Source organism: Gymnoscopelus microlampas (genome assembly GCF_963454915.1).
Source record: "Gymnoscopelus microlampas genome assembly, chromosome: 5".
NCBI lineage: Eukaryota > Metazoa > Chordata > Actinopteri > Myctophiformes > Myctophidae > Gymnoscopelus > Gymnoscopelus microlampas.
The window spans coordinates 19986085-19997382 of NC_139942.1; the positions used below are offsets into that span (position 1 = coordinate 19986085).

Sequence of the window (11298 nt, forward strand, 5' to 3'; positions counted from 1 at the left end):
TACCAGCGGTGCGAGTGGCTGTCCTGTAAATGAGAAGGTCACAAGTCTGATCACTTGCAATGGCCTGCCGAGGTGTCCGGTCGAAGTGTCCTTGAGCGTGACACCAGAACCTCCACGCCCACTCATTGGCAGTCGCTCAGGATGAAAGCTTCAGCTAAATGCCTGAAACGTATTGTAAATGTAATTACGGCAGCTGAATGCAATTAACTCCCGAAGACCGTTTCATCTTTTTTTTTTTTCCCCTTCTTTCTTCCGAGTAAGAACAGGAGGAGGGCTGGAGCGATTCTCGCAATCAGACGCTCTCTTTCTTTCTCTCTTAACCCATTAAGACCCGGAACGCATCTGTGTCACTTTTTGATTTGAGCTAAAAAAAGCAATATTTTACACTTTCACTATTCAAAAATAGCAGATATACAAGCTCATAGTGCGGCACCGAGTGCCGCGCTACGAGCTTGTAGATCTGCTATTTTTGAAAAATCGTCAAAATGAGTGCAAATCTTTGCATATATATATATATTCTTTTAAAGCGAAATGTTTTAACTCAAATCTTTGCTTCTGGGGGGGAGTCCCTGGAACAAAATATTTTGAGATGGGGGTCGGCGGCCAAATACATATACATTTTGGGGGTCCTTGACATGAAAAAGTTTGAAAATCACTGACATAGTAGCGTACGTTGTTTCAAAGAACAGTTAGGATTTAGAAGACATTTTGTAGAATCGGCCTCCGTTCTTAAAGGGTTAATAACACTCTCTCTATATCTCTGCCTTTGTGTTGTTTCTCTGGTTCCCCCCCTCCCCCTTTTTTTTTTTACTGTCTCCCCCCCTTTCCATTTCTGTGCGTCAGGAAGCCCTCTTGTCAGTTCCTCTGGTGGCTTGTGTGTTCTCTGGCTGTGGCAGGCAGCAGGTGGCTCGTGATGAAAAATTCAGCACGGGGGCCTGATTTGGGAGAGAGGGAGCGGATGGGAGGAAGAAGAGGAGGAGGAGGAGGAGGAGGGGAGAGAGGCCATGAGAGGAGATAAAGGTGGAAGATGCACACAAATGGGGAGGGGCGGGGGCCATCAGAGAGAAGCAAGAGAGGAAGAATAAAAGGAGCTAATGAGCAGAGGGGGAGAACAGAGGAGGGGAGCCAACAGGAGGAGGTGGTGGAGGAGGAGGACGGGAGCCAGTTCTCCAGACAGACAGGCGAGGCAGGCCAGTGAGTCAGGCCCAGAGCGGTGCAGTGCAGGGCCAGGCAGCAGATCAGAGCTGTCTCCCCTCTCTCTCTCTCTCTCCGCCTTGGTTCTCCTCCATGGAGATGACAATGAGGCATGAATCATTTATGAGTGGGCTCTTCATTAATAACACAGCTCTGCACCACCGGAGCCTTTTTTTGTTGTTTTTTTGTTCTTTTTACACGTTGCCTTGTTGTTGCCGCTCTCTCCAGGGACCACTCAAGTTATAGAACTCGGCCATGGCGGGGGGAAAAAGCGAAAAACAAAATAAGAGAAAAACAGACAGAATAAACAGCATACTGAGCGATGCTTGCGGCAGGTGTTGTTGGTAAGAATAGTAATCTATGGGGTGGTGGGGGGGGGGGGGGGGGGGGGGAGTTCACCGATGGGACATGGTTCAACGTGGGGTCTGCGGTTTTGGTAAGTCAATGTGGAAATTGGGGAGGGGGCACATACATACATACGTTCATATGAAACCACATTGCACGCCCACAACATTTTCGGGACACGCACGCACGCCCGCATTGCACCATACAAACACACGGCACACTCTTAACCCAGCTGTCCGTTTGATTGTCACACAGTCAGGGTGCTAGATCTCGATGAATCGGATCACAGAGAGATCAGCTTCAGTCGTGACTGAGAGAATAGCCTCTGTGATTCCCAGAAATGGCTGAGAAGAGCCTCCACCAGCCTCAGTCATGCCCAGTGTTGGGGGTAACAACATTACTTAGTATTACTTGCATGAGTACCAACGTAATATCATGCATTACTTTCACAAATCTGGCAATATTAACATTACTTGAGAGCTGGCTTGATTCCAATAAATTAACACTACATTTAAGTCAAACAAAATGTATAATCTTTGGGAGATATCTAACTAACTCAAACAATAAATTCATGATGAATGAAACAGAAATCGAAAGAATCTGAATTTAAATTCCTTGGAGTAACACTAGATAATAAATTATACTGGAAGCCACATATCAAATTATATCAAAACTAAAATATTATAGTAAATTGCAATATCATATAAAGTCAAAGATCTTCTAAATCAAATTTCACTATACACCTTCTATTGTTCCTTCCTACTATACTTCCCTATATAACCTACTGTGTGGAAGTGTGAGTTAAAACATAAAAATAAAACATAAAATAAACACTAATCCAATCTTCACTTCAAAAAAGAGCTATAAGAATTGTAAACAAAACCACTTCCACAAACTCTTTAACAATTTAAAAACACAAAATATAAAGATTTTTTTGTCCACAAAATGGTTTAAAAAAATCTAGTCAACACGATTTGAGAGGAATGTGTGTTCAAGAAACAATTAGTGAGGACTGCCACTGTACTACAGTTAAAGGATTTACTTTATGGAACAACTGTAATGATGAAAAATGAGAAACAAAAACAACTAAACATATATATAATATAACTAAATAAGTGTTAAATAAATGTTTAAAATTAGAGATGGGAGTGGTATAGTAAGACAGGTTATTACTTTTATTATCTTGTTCTTATTTCATTTTGAACGTTTCATTTGGTTAGATTGGATCATTTTAATGGAGTTGTGTATGGTAACCCACTGGGGTGGAATGCTGTAATATAATGTTAAAATAAAGTTTATTGGTAAAATATTAAAAAGGGGTAGAACTTTATTTATGAGTATTAACTTCTTCCAACTCCTTTGCAGACATGAAATATTTAGTTATGATATTGTGAGTTTGCAGTATCTTGGCTGCCAATTGCATTGATTATTCTTGTTTTGTTCTCTATTTTTCATTTCAGTTCAACACTAAATCTAAAAATAATGCAATTGCAGTGCCGTAGAAAAACAACTTTTTTAGAAACGAATGTGCTTCGGCTGACCCTGATGAAGGTTCCAAATAAACTTGTTTCATTACAGTACTGCAAGTGTTGCTCGAATTCTTTTCCCCCACTTTTGATGAGTTTTTCATGCACCTTAAGTGGGTGAAATGAGAATAGCACCAGAACCCCTACTTCAAATAACAAATTACTTTAAGAAGCATTGTTATAAAAATAATTATGCAAACTGCATGATAATGCAGTTTCTTCTACCTTTGTTAGACGTTTATACAATATTTAATAAAAATAATACCCTGCATTCCGCTTCTGAGTTGCTTTTTCATAATGTCATTGAAATTTAGGCTGCTATAATTTGATTTGAATACTAATAACATTATTGTGTCATTCTTCTCTATTCCATCTCTTTTCCATTTAGCCTAACCGCTGCCATTAAATATCATGACTAAGCCTTTTGTGCTTCATTTGAGGGTGTTTTTGTGAAAGTAACATAACGCATTACTTGGCACAGAAAGTAATATTGTATTAATTGAAAGTAATAAGTAATATATTCCCCAACACTGGTCATGGCTGAGAGAAGAGTCACAGTGATAACTGAGGTGAGTCTCAGTCATGGCTGACAGAAGAGTCTCAGTCATGGCTGACAGAAGAGTCTCAGTCATGGCTGACAGAAGAGTCTCAGTCATAGCTGAGAGAAGAGTCTCAGTCATGGCTGAGAGAAGAGTCTCAGTCATGGCTGACAGAAGAGTCTCAGTCATGGCTGACAGAAGAGTCTCAGTCATGGCTGACAGAAGAGTCTCAGTCATGGCTGACAGAAGAGTCTCAGTCATGGCTGACAGAAGAGTCTCAGTCAGGGCTGACAGAAGAGTCTCAGTCATGGCTGACAGAAGAGTCTCAGTCATGGATAAGAGAAGAGTCTCAGTCATGGCTGACAGAAGAGTCTCAGTCATGGCTGACAGAAGGGTCTCAGTCATGGCTGACAGAAGAGTCTCAGTCATGGCTGACAGAAGAGTCTCAGTCATGGCTGACAGAAGAGTCTCAGTCATGGATAAGAGAAGAGTCTCAGTCATGGCTGACAGAAGAGTCTCAGTCATGGCTGACAGCGGAGTCTCAGTCATGGCTGTGAACAAGCATGGTGAATGAATGAAGGCACTGAAGTATCTCTTAACACTGGGAGGGCGAATGACTCCGACTACCGCTATAGGTCATCACCGATCGCCAATAACACCCCTAATGCTGTCCATTGTCCGCATCTGACCTGCCTTAATTTGACCGTGCTCCAAGGCAGCACCCAAAGCTCCACCTCCTCTTGTGCTCACAACCCAAATGCCCCTCCCCACGCTTTGTCCTCCACTCACTAGTAGTCCACGTCTCTTTTTAATTTGTCCATCCATTCATTGTCCGTTGCTCATATTTGCACGGTCCGCATTAAATCCGTCTCCAAGGCAGAAGACCCAACACCCATTCCCCCCTCGTGGCCCGAGTCAAGACCCCACACGTCTCTCATTATCCGTTCATCTAACCATCTGTCCTTCCCATCCCGTTCCTTCCTCAAGAATAGAACGGCCTCCCTTTCTCCGAGCCCAGCCGGTTGAGTCTGGCCAGCTGCGAGGGCGACGGCGGCACGTCCTGACGGTACGGGCCCTTGGGGGACACCGGGTCCTTTTGCGCCGCCGCCACGTGCGCCACCACCGAATGATTGCCCGAATAGCCCTCGTAACCGCCGCCCCCACCGCCGAGTATGTTCTCCTGCTGCTGGCTCAAGGCTCCTCCTTGCTTGCCCTTGGCCTCCTGCTGATCCCGCCGCCTCTGCTCCTGGCGCAGGAGTTCCTGCGCCTCCAGGAGGACCCGGGCGTTGATGCTCCCGCCTCCCGCCATCATCCCGCCGCCCGGGTAGCCGTTGTTGCGGCAGCCCTGGTAGCTGGAGTAGCGAGGGTTGTCCTTGGCCGTCTGGAAGCCCTCGCCCGGCGGGTACGCCTTCTCCCACGAGTCCTGAGAGACAGAGCTGGGGTTCTTCCTGGGTTGACTGAGAGCGAGAGAGAGAGAGAGAGAGAAAAAGAGAGAGAAAGAGAGAGGGAAATGAGCAATGTGTGCAAGGGATTTTTAACCTTTGCGTCCATTTGGAAAGGCTTTCATTACACAACACTCCATATTAACCCATTAAGACGAGCTTGTAGATCTGCTATTTTTGAAAATTGTGAAAATGTGTGCAAATATTTGAATATATATATTCTTTTAAAGCAAACATTTTTAACTAAAATCTTTGCTTCTGGGGGTCCCTGGAACAAAATATGTTGAAATGGGGGTCCGCGGCCAAGTACATATCCTTTTGGGGGTCCTTGACATGAAAAAGTTTGAGCACCACTGATATAGAAACATACGTTTTCAAAAAACTGTTAGGATTTAGAAGACATTTGTAGAATCGGAACTTCAGGTCTTAATGAGTTAATACTGAAAATCAGTAATTTGCAATCCACAAACCATTTCCAAACACTTGTTATCATAATTATTATAAATGGTGGCTCATTTCACATTTTGAAATGTGAGGTTTCACGTGACTCATTGTGCATGAAGCTAAGAGAAACCCACAGCAAGGTGGAGGCAGGTGTTGATTCATGAAGAAACACACAGAAACACAGAAATGATCTGTATCCAGCACATCCGTGCAGTTTTTGTGTGCTCATTCATGTGTGTTCACGTATCGTTCATATGGCATCAGGTAATATAGATCGCAAGCATGTGTGCGCGAGCACACACACACACACACACACACACACACACACACACACACACACACACACACACACACACACACACACACACACACACACACACACACACACACACACACACACACACACACACACACACACACACACACTCTCGCTTCACGTCACATGGAACACGGACCTTGCTAGCCTCTAAACGTAACCTGGTTATCAAGTAGTCAGTTCTTATCCATCAATCCCCTTCCAAAAGGGCCAGAAAGCATCAGCTCCAACAGAAGAAGCAGGTTAAAGCTAACAGGTTTGACATGTTCAACTCTTTGTTTTGGCAGAGAAAGGACGCTGTCAGTGGGTACAGTACAGACGTTCCATTCAATGGAAATGAGGGAGCCATTATATACCCTCACACCCCCCCAAACCGCCTCTGGGCAAGTACCAGCAGCCTCCTGTAACAACATACAGGGCTGTTGCTGACAGGGGGAAACCTCGTATGTCCAAAACCGTTACTTTTCAGGAAAAGGAAACACACATAAAAAAGACATTAACATCAACATTCATTTCTATTTTATTTTTTGAATAAAAGTGAGAGGTTTTTCAGAAAACTGTGAGGATTTAGAAGGCGTTTTCTAGAATCGGCCTCAGGTCTGAATGGGTTAACTAAAACAAAACGAAAACTTGAAATACATAGTGTTAGGCCCTGAATTTCACGACATTGTTGGTCCTGGGAGGGGTGTGTGGGTGAGCTAAGGGTCTACAGGTACTTATTATTTTATTCCTTAAGTCGTGTTGTGTTAGTTTTATGTTTTGTGTGTTCCATCTGTATCTTGTTTTTGTTTCGTTTTTATTCATGAAATGTTACGCTGTCATAATTGTATTGTTTTTAGTGATATAAATGAATAAAAACAATTGATAACGATAATCAAAAACAACTTGTAATACAGAGATACGAGGTTTCTGCCCCAACAAGGGAACAAGGGACACCTTAACCACGTCAAAGTCCGCTTCCAGACCATTAGGCCCCGTTTCACAGACAGACACAAACACACATTGGAGCTGACAGACAGTAATAGCGGGGGCCCATTTTCAGCAGAAGGAGAGAACGCAGCGACCATCTTGTACGTCGGGGGGCCGGATATCTGACACCTGACATGAGAGTCTTAAAAGGCATGGAGAGATCGGCCTGTCGGCTGTCAAGGCTTGTGAGCGAACAGGGGAAGAGTCGGCGTTGCCAGATTTCGTGAGAGAGAGAAGCGGACGGGTCTAGGAAAAACAAGCCCAAAAGAAGTGACCATAGGTCACATGATCGCACACACAGGTGGGTCCCCAGAAATAAGAAATACAAAATATATTTACACAAAATAAGTTTAACCACTTTAATCAGTTACTTGAAAATAGACGATCTTCCAAGCTCCCAACGTGCGGCACGTTGTGAGCTTGTAGATCTGCTATTTTCAAAAAAGTCTAGTATGGCGGTCCCTGGCACAAAACGTTTTCAGATGCGGGTCCCTGGACAAATACATATTAATCTGGGGGTCCTTGACATGAAAATGTTAGAGAACCACTGATTAAACAACATTAAACAGCAAGCCAAAATAATCAACTACACTTTAGAGACAAGCCCCAAAAAAGCGACAGAAAAAACAAGCCCAAAGTCGCTTATAATAAGCAGACTTGGCAACGCTGCTTGTGAGCAGAGGTGGCGGGGCGGGGGGGTGTTTTGGAGTCAGGGAGAGGAGGGCCAGCCTTCCCCTTTAAGACAATGACAGGAAAGCCACTCCAGATGTCTGACATCACCTCTCATTTCTGCTTGGCTGGCCACTTTGTGCGGCTTGCCCTGCCTTTTGTGTTTGTGTGCATGTAACTGAGACCCCCGCATACGACATGCATGAAGGTACAAGGGAGCCCCTGACCACTTTCTCTCCCTGCCTCCCTCTTTTGGACAAGTCAAGAATGAAGAAGGTTTTGTTGTTTGTCACTAACTTCTACATGTACAAGCAGCTAAATATTGTTGGGACTTGTTCCACAAATTGTTTTGACGTTCTAACATAATAATATATTAAAGCAAACATTTAAAAAAGGCAATAATACAATATATACACTGAAGAATGAACATGGGGTCTTTTCTTAGACAGGTACAATAGCCAGTGGTGGAAAAGTACTCAGTATTTTTTCTAAAGTAAAAGTATCAATACTGCAATATAGAAATACTCTGTTACAAGTAAAAGTCCGGAATTCAAAATTTACTCGAGTAAAAGTACAAATGTATTGGTATCAAAATGTACTTAAAGTACCAAAAGTAAAAGTACTAAAATGTTTGAAAATAGCAGATCTACAAGCTCACAACGCGTCGCGATGCGACACGTTGTGAGCTTGTAGATCGGCTATTTCCAAATAGCCTTGGTATAAAACAGGGCTAAAGTGGTTAATGAATGTTTTATAATATAATAATTGATAATTGCAAAGTAACTAGTAACTAAAGTTTTCAAATAATTGTAGTGGAGTAAAAGTACAATATTTGCCTCTGAGATGTAGTGGAGTAGAAGTAAAAGTACTGAAAATTGGAAATACTCCAGTAAATTAAAAATACCTAAAAATTGTACTTAAGTACAGCACTTGAGTACATGTACTTACTTACTTTACACCACTGACAATAACTTTTCATTTAGCAGCATTTCCCAAAATGTGCAGGTAACACACACATATCTAATTGTTTTAATTCCTCAAATTTGAAAATGGCAGATGTACAAGCACGCACCGTGTTGTGAGTTTGTACTGTATATCTGCTGTTTTTTGCTATTTGTTGTGCCACAAAGTAAACAGGGCTTGAGTGGTTAAGAAGCTCCACCCAGCTTTCTCCCATGCAAAACAAAACAAAGAGAGAGAGAGAGAGAGGGAAGAAGGAGAGCGAGAGCGAGAGAGAGAAATAAAAAGAAAGGACAAAACACACAAGACACACACAACTGAACATCAAGGGCTCCTCTGTGTCGTAGCCGTGCATAATTATCAGCTTTATCAGTCAGCTGTGAAGAATGTGCATGATTCCTCTGTTTAGATTAGGGTAGCCTCGGAAACCCAGCCATTTTTTTTGTTACAAAAGAAAAAAGTCTGGGGGAACGATGCAGGAACGATGGTCTTTGAAGCTTGTTATCTCCTAACCATTCAGAGTGCAGAGGGGCGTAGCTCTAAATTTGGTGACGTCAGCCTGCTCCGTGCACAGACCGGGGGGGGGGGGGGGAGGGGGGAGGGGGGGGAGGCGGGGACATAGATTGGTGAAGCAATCGGAGGACGCGCCTGCTCCGGGCGCCTGGGTTTGGATCCGCCCTTCGAGACCATGGATTGCTCTCGTTCTCTCAGTCTAAGATTAGGGTGGTGGAAAGGACCAGCAGGAAATCCAACACTTTAATGAGAATAGAAAAAAAAGGGGGGGGGGGTTGTTTTTTGCTCTCATTGAAGAACAGATTGAGCGTAATCGGGAACGGATACGCTTTCACGACCCTAGGAAGATAGGATCTGAAATATTAGCCCGGGCCTTATTCTCGCACACGCTTGAACGATTCCAATTTTTCGGGAGGCGAGGCAGCGGGCGACCCCCAGCATCTGATTTCATTTCACCATGTTGACGTTGAAGAGATTCAAGACACCCCCCCCCCCTTCTACCCACAGCCAGGGTTGCCAGATCTGCTTATTCTAATTTCCCCGCAAGATTTTATTTGAAAATAGCCGATCTACAAGCTCACAACGTGTCGCATCGCGACGCGTTGTGAGCTTGTAGATCTGCTATTTTCAAATAGCTGACGTATATGTTAAAGTGCTCATGTGGCCCATAGTCGCTTCTTTTGGGCTGGTTTTCCTAGACCTGGTTGCTTGTTTCTCTCACAGAATCTGGCAACACTGCCCGCAGCACCACCATTACCATCACAGAAATGATGGTAATGGTGTAATGTGAAACAGTCCACTACCCTAGGTCTTACATACCAACATACAGTACAGCAGTATAACTCAAACTTCTTCCTGTCAAGGACCCCCAAATTAATATGTATTTGGCTGCAGACCCCCCGATCTGAAAATAATGTTTGTGCCAGGGACCCCCTTATACAAGATTTGCGTTGTTAATATGTTTTTAAAAAATTAAAACAATTCTGACCACTTAAGCCCTATTTTATACTTTATCGTACAATGGTATCACGCACGCAAAAATACTAATATGTTGTGAGCTTGTAGATCTGCTATTTCCGGTATTTCAATTATGTTATAATAATCAATTAGTTTGATTAATTGTTGCACCAATAGCTGCTTGCATGGATACACGCACGCACGGACACACACACATGCGTGCGCACGCACGCATGCACACACACACACACACACACACACACACACACACACACACACACACACACACACACACACACACACACACACACACACACACACACACACACACACACACACACAGTAGGGTGGATGGGTGGAGGCAGCAAAGGAGGTGCAGGAGAGAGAGGGAGTGGAGGAGGAGGAAGGAGGAAGGAGGGAGTGATGGATCTCAGAGAGACAGTGCATGCACAGATAAACACACGTTAGCCTACAGGAAGATGGATGGACAGAATACGGGGCCGGAAGGTGTTGGTGGGAAAGATGGAGTGAGAGATAAAGGGATTGATGGAGATGGCAATAGAGAGAGAGAGAGAGAGAGAGAGAGAGAGAGAGAGAGAGGAGATGCATGCAGAGACGTATAGAACAGTACAGTATACAGTATTGGATGCATGTGTGGTAGGAGGTGTAGAAAAGAAAAGATAAAGGAGGTGTTGTGAGAATATGCAGTTTTTAACCCATTAAGTCCGGGAACGCATCTGTCTGTGTCATTTTTGGATTTCTTTGGCTATTCAAAAATAGCAGATCTACAAGCTCATAGCGCGGCACCGAGTGCCGCGCTATGAGCTTGTAGATCTGCTATTTTTGAAAAAAACGTGAAAATTCGTGGCAAAATCTTGGATTATATATTTTTTAAAGGGAACATTTGTAAAATATTTAGTTCCAGGAACCCCCAGAAGCAAAGATTTGAGTTACAAATGTCTGCCAAAAAGAAGAAAACAATTCAAATATTTGTTCATGATTTTTCAAAAATAGCAGATCTACAAGCTCATAGCTTGTAGATCTATCGGTGCCGCGCTATGAGCTTGTAGATCTGCTATTTTTTAATAGCCCAACGAAATCTAAAAACGACACACAGATGCGTTCCCGGTCTTAAAGAGTTAAAAGCAAACACACACACACAACAAATTATACTACAGATGTTTACGCCAGCAGTCTGACACCAACACCCCCCCCCCCCCCTACACACACACACACACACACACACACACACACACACACACACACACACACACACCTAGATAAACACATCACTTTGGCTTGGAGATCAATGATGGCGGTCATTGATGAATTGGGAGGTGCCCTGAACCGCCATCATCATTGTTACAAATGACAGACGTTCATTTCTCCTACCCTCCTTGTTTGGGCGGTGAAAAAGGCCCCTC

At 43.6% G+C, this 11298-nt stretch overlaps 1 protein-coding gene across 5 annotated transcripts in view; it reads right to left on the reverse strand.

The window, feature by feature from the left end:
* Positions 1–3991: 3991 nt before the first annotated feature.
* Positions 3992–11298, reverse strand: part of LOC311046045 (partitioning defective 3 homolog) — a 361319-nt gene continuing 354012 nt past the window's right edge. For all 5 annotated transcript variants that reach the window (XM_084058141.1, XM_084058140.1, XM_084058142.1 and 2 more), the window contains one exon: positions 3992–5061. In XM_084058141.1, coding sequence (XP_083914267.1) covers positions 4587–5061 — 475 coding nt within the window. In that variant the 3' untranslated portion in view covers positions 3992–4586. The remainder of the gene's footprint in view (positions 5062–11298) is intronic.